This window comes from Rana temporaria, chromosome 13, assembly GCF_905171775.1.
Source record: "Rana temporaria chromosome 13, aRanTem1.1, whole genome shotgun sequence".
Taxonomy (NCBI): Eukaryota; Metazoa; Chordata; class Amphibia; order Anura; family Ranidae; genus Rana; species Rana temporaria.
The window spans coordinates 16,423,592-16,445,892 of record NC_053501.1 but is presented as its reverse complement, the minus strand read 5'-3'; the positions used below and the strand labels follow the sequence as shown (position 1 = coordinate 16,445,892).

Here is a 22,301-nt window from a genome sequence, read left to right as displayed (position 1 = left end):
GACGAGAAAAAAAGAGAACAAGTTCTCTTTTTCCTCGACAGGAGTCTCAATTTCCTCGTCGTGTTCCTCGACGGACTAATTTTCGACAAGAAACACATTCGTGTGTATGCTAAGAAACCCGCGCATGCTCAGAATAAAGTATGAGACGGGAGCGCACCTTCGGTAAAAGTAGCGTTCGTAATGGAGATAGCACATTTGTCACGCTGTAACAGACTGAAAAGTGCAAATTGTCTCTTACCAAACTTTTACTTAACACGCAGTAACATGAGATTAGCAAAAGCAGCCCCAAGGGTTGTGCCAGTGGAATCGAACTTCCCCTGCCGTTGTATGTGTTGTACGTCACCGCGTTTGAGAACGAGGAGATTTGTTCTTGACAGTGGTCCGGATTCAAGTAGCAATTGCGCCTGTGTAACCATAGGTTACACAGCGCAATTGCTTACTTGCCCCGGCGTTACGAATGCTCCTGATTTAGGAAAATCGTAACGCCGACTGCAGCCTAAAATCTGCGTGCCATAAGGCTCTTATGCCACGCATATCTTAGGCTGCATTCTAGCGATGACCGCTAGGGGGCGCTCCCATTGTGCTCAGTGTATAGTATGCAAATTGCATACTAACACCAATTCACAACGTTGTTTCCGTACGGCGTGTTTAGCGTAAGGCTGCCCCTTCTAATAGCAGGGGCAGCCAATGCTAAAGTATACCCGTCGTTCCCGCGTCGCGACGTTCGAATTTTACGTAATTTGCGTAAGTGATTCGTGAATGGCGCTGGACGCCATTCACGTTCACTTTGAAGCAAATAACGTCCTTGCGAACGTCATTTGCCGCAATGCACGTCGGGAAAGTTTCCCGACGGAGCATGCGCTCTACGCTTGGCGCGGGAGCGCGCCTAATTTAAATGATTCCCGCCCCCTACGGGATCATTTACATTAGGCGCCCTTACGCAGGGCAAGTTTACACAGCTCACACGCAATTTACGGAGCTACTGCTCCATGAATCGCGGGTAGCACGCTGCCCTGCGCCTCCGCAAATAAGGGGCAAATCTACCTGAATCCGGGCCAGTGTGTACGCAAAGAAATCTTGTCAAGTTTCTCCACAAGCCTGACAATGAACTCGTCGAGGAAAACGATGTTTCATTTACGACGAGTTCCTCGGTCTTGTGTACGAGGCCTTGAGGTGGCACACATACAAGTTCACAATTTGTCACAGCAGCCCTGGTCCGGCACACAGAGATCCTTGGTATACCAGCAGATTGCGCCACCCTTGCCTGACAGGTTCTTCATGCAGATCCAGACTAAATAGCAGAACTTTCGTCCTCTACAGACGTCAAACAAAATTTCCACCCACAGCATCGGCTGATTCATCGGTCGTATTTCAGCAAAATGCAAATAATTACACACATCTTTGTGTTCAGAATTTTCCGCTTCACACTGTAGGGAACTGGAAAAAGGTCAATCGACATAATGTGCCCAATCTTCCTATCAGTGAATAAGAGAGACAAGAGATAAAGATATGGGTTACCGGGACCAACTCCATATGTATATAGAGTTATATACAGTGAGGAAAATAAGTATTTGAACACCCTGCTATTTTGCAAGTTCTCCCACTTGGAAATCATGGAGGGGTCTGAAATTGTCATCGTAGGTGCATGTCCACTGTGAGAGACATAATCAAAAAAAAAAAAAATCAGAAATCACAATTTATGATTTTTTAACAATTTATTTGTATGATACAGCTGCAAATAAGTATTTGAACACCTGTCTATCAGCTAGAATTCTGACCCTCAAAGACCTGTTAGTCTGCCTTTAAAATGTCCACCTCCACTCCATTTATTATCCTAAATTAGATGCACCTGTTTGAGGTCATTAGCTGCATAAAGACACCTGTCCACCCCATACAATCAGTAAGAATCCAACTACTAACATGGCCAAGACCAAAGAGCTGTCCAAAGACACTAGAGACAAAATTGTACACCTCCACAAGGCTGGAAAGGGCTACGGGGAAATTGCCAAGCAGCTTGGTGAAAAAAGGTCCACTGTTGGAGCAATCATTAGAAAATGGAAGAAGCTAAACATGACTGTCAATCTCCCTCGGACTGGGGCTCCATGCAAAATCTCACCTCGTGGGGTCTCAATGATCCTAAGAAAGGTGAGAAATCAGCCCAGGACTACACGGGAGGAGCTGGTCAATGACCTGAAAAGAGCTGGGACCACCGTTTCCAAGGTTACTGTTGGTAATACACTAAGACGTCATGGTTTGAAATCATGCATGGCACGGAAGGTTCCCCTGCTTAAACCAGCACATGTCAAGGCCTGTCTTAAGTTTGCCAATGACCATTTGGATGATCCAGAGGAGTCATGGGAGAAAGTCATGTGGTCAGATGAGACCAAAATAGAACTTTTTGGTCATAATTCCACTAACCGTGTTTGGAGGAAGAAGAATGATGAGTACCATCCCAAGAACACCATCCCTACTGTGAAGCATGGGGGTGGTAGCATCATGCTTTGGGGGTGTTTTTCTGCACATGGGACAGGGCGACTGCACTGTATAAATGAGAGGATGACCGGGGCCATGTATTGCGAGATTTTGGGCAACAACCTCCTTCCCTCAGTTAGAGCTTTGAAGATGGGTCGAGGCTGGCTCTTCCAACATGACAATGACCCGAAGCACACAGCCAGGATAACCAAGGAGTGGCTCTGTAAGAAGCATATCAAGGTTCTGGCGTGGCCTAGCCAGTCTCCAGACCTAAACCCAATAGAGAATCTTTGGAGGGAGCTCAAACTCCGTGTTTCTCAGCGACAGCCCAGAAACCTGACTGATCTAGAGAAGATCTGTGTGGAGGAGTGGGCCAAAATCCCTCCTCCAGTGTGTGCAAACCTGGTGAAAAACTACAAGAAACGTTTGACCTCTGTAATTGCAAACAAAGGCTACTGTACCAAATATTAACATTGATTTTCTCAGGTGTTCAAATACTTATTTGCAGCTGTATCATACAAATAAATAGTTAAACAAATCATACATTGTGATTTCTGGATTTTTTTTTTTGATTATGTCTCTCACAGTGGACATGCACCTACGATAACAATTTCAGACCCCTCCATGATTTCCAAGTGGGAGAACTTGCAAAATAGCAGGGTGTTCAAATACTTATTTTCCTCACTGTAGGTACATAGTAGGTAAGGTTGAATAAAGACAATAGTCCATCCAGTTTCACCTGTGTAGGTGCACGTGAGCCGGTGTCCATAATCATTTCCCATATCCCTGTATGTTGTGTTCTTTAAGATGCACGTCCGGAGTCTTTTAAAAATATCAATAATCCCCACTGCCACCACCACGTGTGAAAGAGAGTTCCACATTCTTACCGCCCTGACAGTGGAAAAACCCCTCTGCAGCTTAAGGTTATAGCGCTTCTCCTCCAATCTCATTGTGTGGCCCCGTGTCCTCTTACACCCCGAGACTGAATAGATTTTTCCTACGCTGGGATCACCATTGAGGTATTTGTAAATCTAGCACATCCCTTCTGAGGACTGGTGACCAGAACTGGCAGGAATACTCCAGATGTGGCCGAACCAGAGTTTTATAAAGTGGCAGGATTATTGTTCTCTCTGGAGTATATTTCTTATGCAAGCTAAAACTCTGACGGCTTTGGTAGCTGCATGCTATTGCTTAGTCTGTCTTCTACTAGGACCCCCAGATCTTTTTCCATCCTGGACTCCCCCAGGGGTTCTCCCCCCCAGTGAGTAGTTTGCGTTTAGGTTCTTAGCCCCCAAGTGCATTATTTTACATTTTCCGCATTAAACTTCATTTACCACATAGTTACCAACTCCAATATTTTATTCAGGTCTTTCTGTAAAATTTCTATATCCTGATGTGAAGTTGTTGCCCTGCTTATGAAACATAGCTTTCCCTGAGACCTACATTTACCACTGCTTCCACAGGACCAACTCCACATCTAACATGGCTCCCCCGGGGCCAACACCACATCTAACATGGCTACTCTGGGGCCAACACCACATCTAACATGGCTCCCCCAGGACCAACTCCACATCCAACATGGCTACCCTGGGGCCAACATCACATCTAACATGGCTACCCTGGGGCCAACTCCACATCTAACATGGCTACCCTGGGGCCAACATCACATCTAACATGGCACCCCTGGGGACAACACCAAATCTAACACGGCTCTCCCGGGATCAGCACCACATATAACATGGCTCCCCTGGGGCCAACACCACATCTAACACGGCTCCCCCGGGACCAACACCACATTTAACAGCTCCCATGGGACCAACCCCATATCTAACACAGCTCTCCTGGGACCAACACCACATCTAACATGGCCCCCCTCAGAGCCAACGCCACAACTAACACGGCTCTCCCGGGAACCAACACCACATCTAACATGGCTCCCCTCTGGGCCAACACCACATCTAACACGGCTCTCCTGGGGGCCAACACCACATCTAACACGGGTCCCAACATCTAACATGGCTCCCCCAAGACCAACACCACATTTAACAGCTCCCATGGGACCAACCCCACATCTAACATGGCTCCCGCAGGACCAACTCTATATCCAATATGACTTCCACAGGACCAACTCCACATCTAATCTGGCTCCAACAGGAACAACTCCACATCTGACAAAGTTTCCCTAGGAACAACTCCAAAACAAACATGGCCACCTGTCAAACTCCACATCTGACATTTTTTCCCTGGGACCAACTCCACACCCATCAAGACTCCCCCCCAGGACAAACTGCACATCTAACATTGCTGCCTCTGGACCAAACATGACATGGCTTCCACAGGACAAACTCCATATCTAATGCAGCACTCCTTGGACCAGCTCTACATTTAACATGTGTTCCCCCTAAACCAATTCCACATCTAACACAGCTCCCACAGTACCAACTCCAAATATTATATGACTTCGCCTGCACCAACTCATCAAACGCAACTATCTCTGGACCACATCCCCATCCAACATGGCTACTCTGGGAAGGACTCCACAATTTGTTTCGGGACAATTTCCTCATCTAACATGCCTCTCCCGTACCAACTCCACATTTAACATGGCTTCCACAGGACAAACTCCACATCTAACAAGACTCCCCCATGACCAACTCCACATTTAACTCAAATCCTTTGTGGCAATTTCTTTATCTAACATGGGACCAGCTCCACATCTAACAAGACTTACTCGTGAAAATGTTTACATTTAACACGACTGCCCCTGGGACCAACTCCATGTCTAACACAGCTGCACTGGGAACGACTCCACATTTAACATGGCACTCTTGGGAACGACTCCATATCCCCTGAGATCAAGTCTATAATTAACATGACTACTCATGGAAAAGCTCTACATCAAACATGTCTTCCACAGGACCAACTCCACCCCTAACAAGGCTACTCTGGGACTGACTCCACACCTCTTCCCTGGGACCGACTCTGAGATCCCCCACTGACAGCTGGGAGAAGAGGAGGAGAGCAGTGGGAGGTCAGCTGAGCACCGAGCGGCACTGTACCAATGGTATTTGGCACAATTATATTACAGAAACACACACATTGTACATTATATACTACTGTGGATTACAGGATTTTACAAGCATTTTAAAATAGGGCTTATTTTCGGGGTAGGTCTTATTTGTGGGGAATTGCGGTACATAATACCCAAAATTCTATTCTGTGTGCCACCTTTACTGTTGTGATGGTCCAAGATGGCTTCCTGTACCGTTTCCAGATTCTCCAAAGTTGCAGATCACCTCACCAACTGTAACTCATTCATTCATAGATTAATATCAATTCCAGCAGCTCTGCCCATTTATAATGCCAGTCAATGCAAACTAGTGAAAATACAATCTCCACCTTAATAAATAAGAGAAGCAAGGGCTGTGGTTGGTATGCTGTTGTCCTCTTTGTTCAGTAAATAACTCCAATAATTTATTGCATCAGATTGCTCTGATGGCTTCTTTTGAAGTGCTACAGACAAAGAATATGATGAAAGAGTCTGCAAAATGGGGGCTACAGTGCCCTTGGCACGAAAACCGAGCAGATTCCGGGTGCCCAAACGGAGGGTGTGAAATTGATCCATGCTCAGTGTGTGATTGGTCACTCGGCCATTACCAGACGAGCAGCAATTAGAGGCATTTTCCCTCCACACAGAGATAATGGTGCTTTGATCTCTCATAAAAGCTGGCATTTGAATTCCTCAGCCGGCAGAACGAGGCGACGACTTGTGTCGCCATCACAGCTGAGCGCCAAACCGCCATTATCCTTATCATTAGTACAAGTGCAGCGTTTGTGCTGATGGAGCAATCACCAAGGGTATCACTCTCCCATATTTACTCTCCAACGTCATAGTTTTATCAATACCGAGGAATGCTCCGCCGTGCTGAAAAAAAATGGTAATCACCCCAACTAATCAACTAAGCTGAGACAACAGCAGACAATCACCCCACTAATCATCGACCAGATACCTATATAATCTAATATCTGAGCACTGGTGAGACCAGCCAGAGAGAATACAGATGAAGTATAAAATAACAGAAACATTGCCTTAAAAAAATAAAAAAAATAAAAAACTTTAACTGCTCCAGCCCTAGAAGAATTTACCCCCTTCCTGACCAGAGAACTTTTTGCGATACGGCACTGCGTCGCTTAAACTGACAATTGCGCGGTCGTGCGACGTGGCTCATAAACAAAATTGACATCCTTCTTTTCCCACAAATAGAGCTTTCGTTTGGTGGTATTTGATCACCCCTGCGGTTTTTATTTTTTGCGCTATAAACAAAAAAAAGAGCGTGAATTTTGAAAAAAAAAAAGCAATATTGTGTACCTTTTGCTATAAAAAATATCCCCAAAAAATCTAAATTTCTTTCTCAGTTTAGCTCAATATGTATTCTTCTACATATTTTTGGTACAAAAATCGCAATAAGCGTATATTGATTGGTTTGCGCAAAAGTTATAGCGTCTACAAAATAGGGGATAGATTTATGTCTTTTTTATTAGTAATGGCGGCAATCTGCGATTTTTAGCGTGACTGCGACATTATGGCGGACACATCAGACACTTTTGACACTATTTTTGGACCATTGTCATTAATACAGCGATCAGTGCTATAAAAATGCACTGTTTACTGTGTAAATGACACTGGCAGGGAAGGGGTTAAAGGAGTTGTAAAGTAAAAAATGTTTTCACCTTAAAGCGGATGTGCCACTAAAAAAATATATTAAAAGCCAGCAGCTACAAATACTGCAGCTGCTGACTTTTAATATAAGGACACTTACCTGTCCTGGAGTCCAGCGGTGATCGCAGCAGATGACGAGCCGATCGCTCGTCACCCTGCTGCTCCCCCCTCCATCCATGGTGAGGGAACCAGGAAGTGAAGTGCTCCGGCTTCACTGCCCGATTCCCTACGGCGCATGCGCGAGTCGCGCTGCGCCCGCCGATTGGCTCCCGCTGTGTGCTGGGAGCCGAGTGTTCCCAGCATACAACGGGGGACGGACGGAAGGTAAGGAAAAAACCCGTCCTTTGCCCGTATCGTAGGGCCGGAAGTGGGTGCAGATACCTGTCTGTAGACAGGTATCTGCACCCCCCTCCCCCCTGAAAGGTGTCAAATGTGACACCGGAGGGGGGGAGGGTGCCGATCAGCGGGACTCCACTTTAGAGTGGAGATCCGCTTTAATGCATTAAGGTGAAAAAACATCCGATGATGTCGCCCCCCCCGAGCCCCCGTTATACTTACCTGACCCCTCGAAAGTCCCGCGCTCGGTCCCGAGATAGTCTTCGCGGCTCAGCCTGGCCGCTGACTGGCTAGAGCAGATGGATTGAGAGCAGCGCAGCCATTGGCTGGCGCTGCTGTCAATCACATCCAGTGATGCGGCGGGGCCGAGTGATACAGTGAGCGGCTATGGCCACTCACTGAATCACGGGAGCGCGCCCGCAATTACTCACCACCATGCGAGCTCTCTCGCATGACTGTGGTCAGTATTTGCAGGGAGGACCAGAGACAGCCGCAGAGGGACCCCAGAAGACGTGGATCGGGGACACTCTGTGCAAAACGAACTGCACAGTGGAGGTAAGTATAACATGTTTGTTATTTTAAAGGAAATTTTTTTTTCCTTTACTAACCGTTTAAACACTAGGGGGCGATCAAGGTGTTAAGTGTGTCCTAGGGAGTGATTCTAACTGTGGGAGGATGGGCTACCACCGACATGACAGCAATCACTGCTGCCCAATGACAGGGAGCAGTAGAAAAAAAAACTAGGGCTTTTCAGATGCCATATTTCACATAAAAGTGAATTAATTTACATAAATTTACAATGTGGATAAGATAAATTATTATACTAAAACAGTGGAAACGGAGAGCTGCTGCACAAGAAAGTGACACAATTCAAAAGCAATTGAGAGTTAGTATGCAGCGCTAAATAAAAAAACAGTGAACTATATAAATCACAAATAATATAAAACCCAAAGGGGCTGTGAAAACACATACAAAGGTCAGTGATTAAAACATTCCACAGCTTCTCCCCGCAGGGATGTAGTCCCAAGGGAGGGGGCGAGCACACTGACTAATCCCCAGCCAGAACAGCTCGGATGATGGGGGCAAGCTTACTGAGGAGGAACAGGAAGTGAGAAATTCAGACAAAGAAAAAAAAAATTAGAAGGGAAATCGAAGGAAAAGGCAAGTGAACCAACAATGCAAGGAACCTATTTAGAAAATAAAAAGCAAACCTTTACAACCCCCTTAAGCACTAACCAATATGGTGCTTTGGGGCAAAAGAAAAAGAAAAAGTAGTAGAAGAAGAAGAGGATCCTTGTCTTAAAAGCAGGCCCTACACGGGTTAAATTTCTAAAGAATTTTCATTCAAACGGGCAATTTTCATGTGGCCATCGAGTGGCATGTTGGAACATTTTTTAATTTTTTTTTAATAAATTCTAATTAATGATGGGAGGAGCGTGTGAGAAATTTAAATTGAAAAAGAAATGAGCAAGAAAAGAAGATTCCCAGCCACAAAAATGATTTTCTGTAGCAACATGAGGTGAAATTGAAGGCTTGGTTGGACGAATTTTGAAATCAATGGTGGCGTCATCGGATGACAAAACGCACAAAATTTTAGATTTTCGAAGGAAAATTACTTTGGAATTGGACCCTGCATAAGACCACAGGTTTGAATAAGTTGATGAATTCACCTGGTGATAGTGGAATGTGAAGTGCCCCCTAGTGGGAGCTTCAGGAATGACAACCTGTTAGACAGACATTAATAGAGCTATAACTGAGAGACGGACTCAAACAGCTCACTTTCCTTGACATAGATTTGGAAACTGTGGTTCTTCGTCCTTCAATGTTTTCATTACCTGGTGGCAATTGTAGGCTGCATTCTGTTTCAACCACATAACAATGCCCCCCTTTTAGGTGGCACCCTTGTAGGTGGCAGCATAACCCAATGTAGCGGAAATACTTAATTCTGAGTCACTTACCGTACGATTAAGAAAACATTTTTTTTTAGGACTTTTTGTATTAGTTTTTTTTATGTGAAATAAAGCACCCAGATTTTCTTCAAAAATCTTCTTTTGAGATTTTAGTAGAGATGTGGTGCCTTGATAATTTGCTAGTCATATGTATCTAAAAGTATATTCTAATGCTGTGTACAGACAATCGGAAATTAGACAACAAAACCGTAGATTTTTTTCCCGACGGATGTTAGTTCAAACTTGTCTTGCATATACACGGTCACACAAATGTCGGAAATTCGTAACGCCAAGAACGCGGTGACGTACAAGATGTACGAGGTCACTACTAAAGGGAAGTTCAATACCAGTCGTGTTAGAAGAAGTTTGGTGAGAGACGATTCACGCTTTTCAGCCTCGTGCTTTTCAGTCTGTTACAGTGTGACCAATGTGCCATCTCCATTACGAACGCTAGTTTTACCAGAACGAGCGCTTCTGTCTCGTAGTTGATTCAAAGCATTCATGGAATTTTGTGCGTCGAAATTGTACACACACGATCGGAATTTACGAGAACGGATTGTGTTGTCGGAAAATTTGAGAACCAGCTCTCAAATTTTTGTAGTCGGAAATTCTGACAGCAAATGTACGATGGCGCCTACAAGCTCCCATCGAACATTTGTTGTCGTAAATTCCCACCGTGTCTACGCGGTATAAGAGTACAGACAGCAGCCCACATCCATGGTGAGAGTGCAGTTTCAGGTCAATATCCAAACAGCAACCCACCATGACCAATTAGAACTCATCGGTCAGTGTTTTGTCTGCTCTTAAGTGACATCTGATAGTCTGTTGCAAGGTATTCAACTTTTAGGCCGCGTACACACGGTCGAACATGTCTGCTAAAACTGGTCCGCGAACCAGTTTCCGCGGACATGTCCGACCGTGTGTACGGTCTAGCGGACAGGTTTCCAGCAGACAAAAGTTTCTTAGCAAGCTAAGAAACTTGTCCGCTGGAAACATGTCCGATGGTTAGTACACCTAATCGGACATGTCCGCTGGTTATGACGTGTAACCAGCGTCCCGAAATCCCGCGCATGCGTCGAATTGATTCGACGCATGCGTGGAAGCATTGCACTTCCGTGTTTGAGAACGTCGGTGTCTTCTACGTCACCGCGTTCTCTGTCCGCAGGGATTTTGGTCTGATGGTGTGTACACACATCAGACCAAAAGCTTCCAGGAGACATGTCCGATGAAAACGGTCCGCGGACCGTTTTCATCGGACATGTCTCCTCGTGTGCACGGGGCTTTATTGTTAATGATAATAAAAATATTGCGCTAATTCAAGGAGCTATGCAGCAAAAAAAAATAATGCAAAGATTATTATTATTATTTTTTTTTTTTTTTGCTGCATAGCTCCTTAAATTAGCGTATCATTTTTATTATCATTATTTGTTTTAGAGTGTTGAGGCCACTTGCTAATGGTTGCAGCTTTTTCGTGTGTATTTTTAGGGTGATATGTTATTCTTTATTATAACTATATCAGTTTTGGTTGGCTGTGAGGTCCATAGCAGCACACAAGTACTTTATATTTACATTTCAACTTTCAATGTTCTTTGCACTTTCCAACTGCTTTCAAATTTACATTGATTCTGTGAGGCTTTTTAAATGTCATCAGCGTCAGCTAGAATTTTTTTTTTAGTATGTACCTAAACATAAACTAAATTAGTTGTTGCACATGTTCCTATAATGTTAAATCCCCTTTCAAATTCGCTGCTTTCAAATAAATCATGACGTCATCATGCATGCTGCTGGTTGGGCGGTGTTGTAGGTTTTGTGTTGGATTTAATATGCTTTATGCATTTAAAGTCTTGTAAGTCCCTAAATAGACCCTTCAGTTTTGTTAATGCTGGGCCATGGGGTTTTTATTTTTTTCAATATGGCACATATCGATCAAATTGTGGAACTATTGGAGTCCTTTGAGAGTGTGTTGAAGCCATTTAATGATGTCATATGCCAGATGAACACCCTGGGCTGATGTTACTGAGACCGTCGTGGGTTTAGGTCTGCTTCACACCTATGCATTTTTTAGTGGGTTTTCAGTTTTGCAGAAACACACTACAGTCCATTTAACATGGTTTCCTATGGGTCATGTCCACATCTGTGCATTTTATGGAAAGAGCCAGGGACTTATTTCAGATTTTTGGTTCCATAGACTTCAATTAATCAAAAACGTGTATTGAAAAATGCAAAATGTACCTGGAATATGCAAACTGCAACCTGCATAGGTGTGAACCAGGTCTTAATCAATCCAGACTATATTGACCTCCTATAACAGGTATTCTCGAGGTTCCACCAGAGGCGGTAAGGTTCAGCTTTACTTTACTTACTGTTCCTAAAAAAAAGACGGGATGCTACAGTTGTACAAGGCGTTCTATTGGACGCAGTGGGAGGAACATAACTAGGGGAACAGGTGAATGACACCATATAGGATTTTGTAATGTTTTCAATGGATCAGGAGGGCCAAGTAAAGTGAAATACATGGCTGAGAGTGGTAAGCTCAGATGGCAATCACAAACAGAACAATTCATATATTCTTGTGAAAACATATGGACCTATAAAAAGAAAAGAGGACCTGTCAAAAAAGGTCCGGATAGAAAACACAAAAGTTTACGGCCAAAAAATTCCAATTAAGCCACACATGGCTCATGTATGCAGTGGGGACCTCGGCCATTCAGAAACAAGTGTAATCCTGGCTAGTATGGCTGCTGGGGAATGTTGTATTGCCCCAACCTTTTTGAAGCGTGAGGGCCACTTAAGCAACTTGGTAACCGGTCAGGGGCCACAATGAGCAGAGCGGGTGGATGGCAGAGCAGCGCGGACACGGACACAGCACACTATACTCCTTTTTTTCGCGGATCGGATTGGAGGTAGGACACAGGTCAGTTTACATCTGCCACTCCTTAGAGGTGAATCCACCTTAGAGGTCCAATTGGGTAGAACTGATCGTGTAAAAGGGGCCCATTGCTGCTTTCACACTGATGCGATGCAGTTTTCCCGCATCGCGGGTTTAACACAGTGTTCCTTTGGCTTTTCTGCACTTTGCAATAGACTTCTATTATATTCTGCAGGTTTGGTGCACTTTCAGAAAGCTCACCAAACTCGCAGGTAATAACAGAAGTCTATGGCTCAGTGCAGGTAACCCGCAGGTGCACTGCACTGCACTGCGGATCAGTCTGAAAGCAGCCCAGTAACCACTGCAGAACAGATATGCCCATATATACACTGTGATATTAGTAATAAACCTTTAATAACAGTATTCTATTCCATCCAGAGCAGAAGAGGTCGCAGGCTACATCAGAGGGCTCCGCGGGCCACTGGTTGGGCACCCCTGGTATACATACAAACAGAGCCATTCATCCTGTGAAGCTGCTGTACATTCGTTCTGTGGGAATGCGGGCAAAATCAAATGTTATTGAATCATTTTAGCTCAAGGTCAAATGTATGAACCAGGATAATACCAAATTCTTAATTATACAATAGATAGAGCTGATGATCATAGGAAATATATTCTTATCTACTTTTTTTTATATAAATACACCTATTAATAAATTGCCCCTCCTTGGGGCACCTGCCTTTTGGGTTGTCATATTGTCTTACCTAAAACGGTAAGTGGTGCGCTCACGTACGCAATTTAAACCTTTTTTCGCCATTTAGAGCTTTTTTTGCCATTCAGAAACAGGTTTAATCCACTAGGGTTTATTTATTAAAACTGGAGAGTGCAAAATGTGGTGCAGCTGGCATAGAAACCAATCAGCTTCCAGGTTTTAGCCCAGGTTCACACTGAGTTGCCCAAGTTCAGCCGAACTCGCATTATATCAAAGCCGCATTTTAGTCCAACTTTGGGGGCGATTTGACAGACATGTGTGCGGGTTCATGCACCAATGTCTATTGAAATGAGATATATGTTACTGGGAAGGGTGTGAGGGACTGCCAACATCCTAATATAGAAAAGGTGTAAAAAGCACTAGCATAATCCACTTGGACTTTAAAGGCAGAGATTTGAGTAGTAAACAGTAGAATACGTTTAAAAGGTTTGGCTTTTAAACTTATTCTACTGTTTACTACTCAACTTTCTGCCTTTAAAGTCCAAGGGGATTATTCCAGTGCTTTGCACACCTTTTCGACGTCTATTGAAATCGCCCCCCGAAGTCGCCAAAAGTTGTGCAGAATCGGTGCGGCGTTGCAAAGTGGGTGTTGCGCCGATTCGGATGGTGCCATTGCCGGCAATAGGCTCCAATTTGGCATGCAATTTGACATGTCAAATCGCATGCCAAATCGGCCTGGTCAAAGTTTAATTGAACAAGCTGAATCTAGAAGCTGATTGGCTACCATGCACAGCTGCACCAGATTCTGAGTGCGCCAGTTTTAGTAAATCTCCCCCATTATGTATGCTGGCTAGAATGGCTGATCACTGTGGAATTTTGTTTTGATCACTGAATTGCACCTTCTTGGGTTACTTTCCTAATTCCTCATTTATCTTAGGCTAGGTTCACATCACGATTTTTACATCCGATAATCGTACCGTAAAATCGGATGGAATCGTATATAACAAAATCGTATGTAATCGGATCAGTCATCCGATTACATACGATTTAGATTGACCACAATATTAAAAAAATCGGACACGATTTTAATACGAAAACCGGACACGATTTTAATACGATTTCAAATCAGGACCAAAAATCGTGGTCAAACACGATTTTTGATGCAATTTTAAATCGTATCAAAACGGATGCGGATCAAATCGGATGCACTTGGGGACCTACATTAATGAATGGAAGTGAATGGATACGTTTTGCCATACAGATTTGTACGATTTTAAACCTAAAATCGTGAGAACAAGTAGGATGATAAAATCGTGGTGTGAATGCACCCTAACTCTAGTTGCAGTGATGGTGTAATAATACAATAGGAGGTGTACACATGTATACAGCTGAGACCTCTGCTTTTATCGCCATGCAGAAACAGGTGTCATCTATTCTCTATGCTGGCTAGTACGGCTGATTGCTGGGGAATTTTGTATTGTCCACTTAGTGGATTTCCCCTCCTTGCCTATCAATTTATCTCACAGCAGTTGCACGGATCGTGCAGTAAACCTGTAGGAGGTGCGCTCAGTGTGTATCCACTTATCCATTTATAGCTTGCAGGACTGATACACAAACATGAACTCTGACACTCTTATAAGAAGATAAACACTTACCTGCATTGTTCTGCATTTACCAGTGAGGACTATCACTTACCTGCAGACCAGAAATTAAACAAGCTTGCTCTCCCTGAACCACCCCCCCCAATTAATAAAACACGGAAATCAAAGCCCCTCAAATATCAGATCAATTTTATCACCACACCATCATGCAACACTGACCGGGAGTTTGGTTCCGCTGCAAACCCACAAATCCCAGCAGTTAGCGGTTTGGACACTAGGTGGCAGTATGACTGCACAGATACCTCTAGGCGGAACCAAATCCCCCCTCGGCCCAGTGCAGAGTACCAATTCTCCCCTCCGCCCATAACTATACCCAGAGAAGAACAGCAATATGCAAATTAAAGAAGCCCAGATCCAATCAAACAACAAGAGAGCGAGATAGAACAAAATGAGAGTTGAGGGTATAAAACTTACTGGAGTTACAGTTTATCCTGATACAGTCTAGATGGGGAAAAAAATAAAATGAAAGATGAATTTGTATCCTTCAAGGTTACAGCTGCAGTCATCCAAAAACAGTGAGGTCCACCCTTCCGGGGACAGACACACGCAACAACAGTGGCCATTTTATATCTCTACCTGTGCTGAGAGGAGGTATGCGCAGTGGGAGGGGCTAGTGTGTGTGTGTGTGTGTGTCAGAAGACACCCAGTCCCAACGGCACCATGAATAGGATGGTGTTTGCTTTACAGAGTAATTAAAGGTTTAGGAAAGGTGCGCCATAAAATGTTATCTATGGGGGACCACAGTGACGGGTACAGCTGCTATGGCTGCCGTGTACCTGGTACCTCGCCATACAGAAATGTGAGAGATCTGTAATCTATAAAATGGCCACGTACAAACAACAAACCGCACGAACATATTGCTCCAGAACCCCCAGTCACCTTCAGGGGGGGGGGGGGGGGCTTTTCAAGGTCATAGAGGGATTAGGGTCTCCCGCTGCACTGCTTTTGGTCCTACAAGGCTCGGCTGTGTCCCTTCCTTTAAGTCTGCTACCTCCTAACGTGAGCTCTCCGGAGGGAACATCTGAATTGTGGATGTTATGTCTCTCCCTCCACCTGTCTGAGATAATTCTCCTCACTGGGGAATAATTACAACCAAATCGTTTCATGCTGATCAGAATTCAATTTAACCGCTTACATCTGGAGAGAGCCAGAGAAAAGCAGCATTGAGGGGACCTCTAATATAATGTGACCCATGTAGGATTTCTGCACTATAGCAAGCTCCTTCAATATAAAGCTCCTTCCTATAGGTTATCCCTACACCTTTCCTAGAGAACCAACAAAGTGCAATTCTATCTTCAACAGTGCGCTGCCAAAGGCTGAGGGGAACACGGCTATTCCTGATGGAATATTGTGGCTCTGAGCTGTTTCGTGCGATTTGGTTTGCTATGTGTCGTCAACCGCAACAGAAAAGTGGGAGCAAACAGCCTCAGAGAACCGGTGAGACCAGCAAATAGCAGGGACATGGGACTTATAGGGCATTAAAACACAAGAAGGTAGGACGATGGGGCCTGGAACCAAAAAAACGGAGCATCCATGAGATGCAAGGTCATAACCTCTGACTTCAGGGTTGATGAGGTGGGGGTTGGGATATGGAAAGAAATAAAACGGGAGAGGTAAAGAAAAGGGAAAGGAAGAAGGAGACAAAAAATAAGGAACGTAGGAAGAAAGTAATGAGAGAATTATGGCTCTCCAACAAAAGGTCTGTGGCTGGTTCTCCCTATAGACAGCAGCATTGTGGCAGAGTGGAAAGCGACCTTGCAGCAGTCTATAGGAGACCCTTGGGTGCACACAGTTGGGTGGACAGAGAAAGTGGAGAGGTTCTGACTATCCATCCTTGGTTTGAGCTCCATATGAAGACTTGTGTTGGGTGCTGGATGGTGGCAGACTGGCAGTGTCTTTTTGTACACCCCTAAAAGCTGCTCAACACGCTCTGTTCTCAAGGCTGTTTGCTGTACGGGCCGCAGGCTTCAGGCCTTTGAAGGGTAGTGAGTGCCATCTTTTGAAATAACATGACAGATGGAACAAGATTAATAAACTTAAAAAAAAAAAAAAACACAGAGGGACAGAAGTACGGCCAGCACAAACATTGACACGACACGAAAAGCACTTGAGGCGAAAAAGACAGAGATGACCCAACACCGTCTCCAATTTATTCCAAACATCACAATGCCTAATAATCTGGAGGACCCAATTTTGTAAGGGCCATTGATGAGCAGTTTTATGACAAATGTCCGCAACGTTCTTTAGAGAGACTATAGAGACCCTGCAGACTGTGTTGGGTGGGGAAGAAGAAGACAAGGGTGGCAATGAAGTGAAAAACATGATGAATGGGAAGAAATTGTATTATGAGGAGTAAGGAGATGAAGGAGTGGTAAAATTAGGTACTTCCCAACGCCATTTTCTTAAACGACCCCGCTCCAAAAATTCCACACGGCAGCAATTTTCAGCCATTGCCAAAGATTTGACGATGGCTTTAAATGTCCACCGTTGTACATCTGAGACTTTTTAGAAGGAGCGATTGGGTGAAATGGGGTACAGTGTAGGGACTACATCGTTTCAATTCCATTTTTAGCCCTGGGAGCATTGGAAACACTATCAGAGCATTGTTGGATGTATGGCAGGGTGGTGGAGAAAAATGAGACAACTTCCCAGAGACCTCAGCAGTCTGTGGGTGGAGAGGAACATGCAGCGGTGAAACAGACATTAGTGCGGCCAAAGGGAGCAAACAGAAAGACATGGATGCCCTGCCCGCCCACGGAGAGGAAGGATCATACGATACCTAAGTTGACCGTGAGCTTAACTTTCCCTCCATCCAGCTCAAGCCGCAGCGTGTCGGCTGAATCCCGAGAGGTTGTGGCTACCAGTAGCCCATAGGCTCTCTGAGACTTGAAACGTAAGGAAACATCTTCAGCTTCTGTATGCATCACCACCGGCATGACGATCTTCATGTACATGCTGCCATCATAACTGAGGACGGAGGCCTCTGGAGAAGAAAAAAGGACAAAAGAAGATGTGAAGAAGTTCATACTAGACCTGGATCCCTACAGCAATACACTTCTCTTCTGCTCCACCGACATACCAGGGACCCGGCTAATGAAGTCACCGAACACAGCTGGACCATCTATATCAGTTGCCTCAAAACTGCAGCCCATTGCTTGTCTTTATCGGGCTCTTGGGACACTAGACCCAATGATACAAGGCACTATTCCTCTCTCTGACACCAACAATGGGGTATTAGTCCTCCCACTGACTGGTGATGGAACACATTCTTCCCCTGACACCATTAATGGGTCACGATTCCTCCCACTGACACCAACAATGGGACACTATTCCTCCCAATGACACCAACAATGGGACACTATTCCTCCCACTGATACCAATGATGGGACACTATTCCTCCCACTGACAACAATGATGGGACACTATTCCTCCCACTGACACCACCAATGGGACACTATTATCCCACTGACACCAACAATGGGAGACTATTTCTCCCATTGACACCACCAATGGGACACTATTCCTCCCACTGACACCAATGATGGGACACTATTCCTCCCACTGACACCACCAATGGGACACTATTTCTCCCTCTGACACTAACAATGGGGTATTAGTCCTCCCACTGACTGGTGATGGAACATACATTCTTCCCCTGACACCATTAATGGATCACTATTTCTTTTTTTAATCAATACATTTTTATTGGGTTCGATAACACAATACAATAGAAAAAGTAACATAATCACCTTGTATAGCCAAACAGTTAACAGAAAAGGCGTTTGGTGCTTGGTGATCTAGGCCAGCCTACCCCAAATGGATACTTACCTTAGAACGGATCACTATTTCTTCCACACACCAACAATGGGACACTTTCACGCACAAATTACGGAGCTACTGCTTCGTGAATGAAGCGTAGCGCAAGTAATTTACGGAGGCGTAGCGTTAAAATGGTACGCTGCGCCTCCGTAAGAGTGCGCAGCCCTACCTGAATTTACCCCAATGCAATTTAAATGCATTTTTTGCTGTGAAAATGACAATGGTCCCAAAAATGTGTCAAAATTGGCCGAAGTCTCCGCCATAATGTCGCAGTCACGAAAAAAATCACTGATCGCCGCCATTAGTAGTAAATTTTTTTTTTTTTATAAAAATGCAATAAAACTATCTCCTTTTTTGTAAACGCTATACATTTTGCGCAAACCAACCGATAAACGCTTATTGCGATTTTTTTTACCAAAAATAGGTAGAAGAATACGTATCGGCCTAAACTGAGGGGAAAAAAAAAATTGTTTATATATTTTTGGGGGATATTTATTATAGAAAAAAGTAAAAAATATTGCATTTTTTTCAAAATTGTCGCTCTATTTTTATTTATAGCACAAAAAATAAAAACCGCAGAGGTGATCAAATACCACCAAAAGAAAGCTCTATTTGTGGGAAAAAAAGGACACCAATTTTGTTTGGGAGCCACGTTGCACGACCGCGCAATTGTCAGTTAAAGCGACGCAGTGCCGAATCGCAAAAACAGGCTGGGTCCTTCAGCTGCCTAAAGGTCCGGGTCTTAAGTGGTTAAAAGAAGGACAGCACTACAAGTCACAGCAAAATAAAACCTGACCGCTGACGCGTTTCAAGGAGTACAAAACCTGGTCATGGAATGTTGGATGCTGGTACAGAAAATTACCTTCTATAAACTGTTACTACAAGGCTGGATGTGCACAATTGTCCAAAACTTCCTTGTATGCTGCTGGAAGGTTATTAGGACCCTTCACTGGAAACACCTGATTGCAGTTATTTGAAAGGGGATCCAAATACTAAGTATTGGCTATTTAGTGTATGAGGCAAAGCACATGCAAACTTGTGGGTGTAAATGTTTTTTTACTATGCTAATATCCAATCAATAAAAAATAAATATATTTCAAACTTTGACAAAACATCTTTCCAGGAAAAGGTATCTGATGGAGTCTGAATACAAATCAGTGTCACACAGCAGCCCCTGGTGGTCAGATGCGGTAAGACACACTGGGAGCTCTATCCTTAAGTTTAGATGAGCCATGAAGGTCATTGCATGGAGGAAGAGAGGGATCCTTTAATATCATGTCTCCCTCCTGACACCTCCATTGCCCACTCCGCTCTCCTCGTGTGACCCTGTCAGTCACACTCCTCTGATGGAGAGAGAGATCCAGTACACGTTTTATCTGATAGAGCCAGCCAAGACAAAGAATCATCTGTAAACTCGAAATAACAGGTTATGTCCACCTGGAGTGTGTCTGCCACCTTGGCATTCCCTACACCAACCTCTACCCCTACCTCCAGGACCCGGCGGGCACCAATCACAAACCTCGTCTGATCTCACACCTTCTGGATGGAGCACACATGATTGGCTGTCATTCAAGTCTTGTAGGCCACCCTGAGCAATTATTGGGGACTGTCCCACCGACTTTAGATGAAGTCCATGGTGGCCATTGTGACCAACAAGAGGATCTTCTAGGGCCTTGTCATGCATCAGATAACGCACATTACAGTGTACTTTGTGTGTTGTGTTATTAGGGGAGCCCACTCACACACAGGCCACCAATGTGCAGCAAAGGAAGGAAAACTCACCCAAACTTTTTAGTTGGTTAACAAAACACACGACAATGTATGGCCTGTTCATTGTGTTACTCTGCAGTGAAGGTCCATTGGAACTACCATGTTTTACGAGTGTTGTGCGATACACTAACCCGGGGGAAAATGTCGTACACAACTGCAATGCATAGGAGAGCAGCCGACCTTTACCAAGTACTAGATACACATGGTACTATACATACACACACAGCACTACACACACTATACTATACACACAGCACTACACACACTATGCATACACACACAGCACTACACACACTATACTATACATACATACATACACACACAGCGCTACACACACTATACTATACACACAGCACTATACACACACTATACACACAGCACTACACACACTACACTATACACACAACACTACACTATACACACAGCACTATACACACTACACTATACACACAGCACTACACACACTACACTATACACACAACACTACACTATACACACAGCACTATACACACTACACTATACACACAGCACTACACACACTACACTATACACACAGCACTACACACACTATACTATACACACAGCGCTACACACACAGCACTATACACACAGCACTATACACACTACACTATACACACAGCACTACACACACAGCACTATACACACTATACACACAGCACTACACACACTACACTATACACACAGCACTACACACACTATACTATACACACAGCGCTACACACACTACACTATACACACAGCACTACACACACTACACTATACACACACAGCACTACACACGCTATACTATACACACACAGCACTACACACACTATACTATATACACACAGCACTACACACACTACACTATACACACAGCACTGCACACACTACACTATACACACAGCACTACACACACTACACTATACACACAGCACTACACTATACACACTACACTATACACACAGCACTACACACACTACACTATACACACAGCACTACACTATACACACTACACTATACACACAGCACTACACTATACACACAGCACTACACACGCTATACTATACACAAAGCACTACACACACTACACTATACACACTACACTATACACACAGCACTACACTATACACACAGCACTACACACACTACACTATACACACAGCACTACACACACTACACTATACACACAGCACTACACTATACACACTACACTATACACACAGCACTACACACGCTATATACTATACACACAGCACTACACACGCTATACTATACACACAGCACTACACTATACACACTACACTATACACACAGCACTACACACGCTATATACTATACACACAGCACTACACACGCTATACTATACACACAGCACTACACACGCTATACTATACACACAGCACTACACACACTATACTATACATACTACACACACAATACATATATATACACACACACAGCACTACACACACTATACTATACATACACAGCACTACACACACTATACTATACACACAGCACTACACACACACTATACACACAGCACTACACACACATACACACAGCACTACACACACTATACTATACACAAAGCACTACACATACACACAGCACTACACACACAGCACTACACACACTATACTATACACACTACACACACAGCACTACACACACACACAGCACTACACACACTATACATACACACAGCACTACACACACACACACACAGTACTACACACACTATACTATACACACACACATACTATACTACACATAGCACTACACACACTCTATACTATTCACACACATACACTACTATACACACAAAGACCCCAACACACACACACACACACATAGTACTACACACACACACACACTACTATAAAAACACACACAATACTATGCATACAGTACTATACACACACACACACAGTACTACACACACACAATCCTACAAACACACACAGCACTAAATACACACACACAGTTC

General features: G+C 44.1%; 1 protein-coding gene across 4 annotated transcripts in view; it reads right to left on the bottom strand.

Moving 5' to 3' along the window:
* The window catches only part of NRXN3 (neurexin 3), a 546,212-nt gene that overhangs the window by 310,324 nt on the left and 213,587 nt on the right, over positions 1-22,301 (bottom strand). For 3 of the 4 annotated variants that reach the window (XM_040333785.1, XM_040333786.1, XM_040333788.1), the window contains 2 exons: positions 17,499-17,702; positions 15,134-15,160 (listed from right to left, as the gene is read on the bottom strand). In XM_040333785.1, coding sequence (XP_040189719.1) covers positions 15,134-15,160; positions 17,499-17,702 — 231 coding nt within the window. The remainder of the gene's footprint in view (positions 1-15,133; positions 15,161-17,498; positions 17,703-22,301) is intronic. The other variant, XM_040333787.1, reaches the window with a different exon arrangement.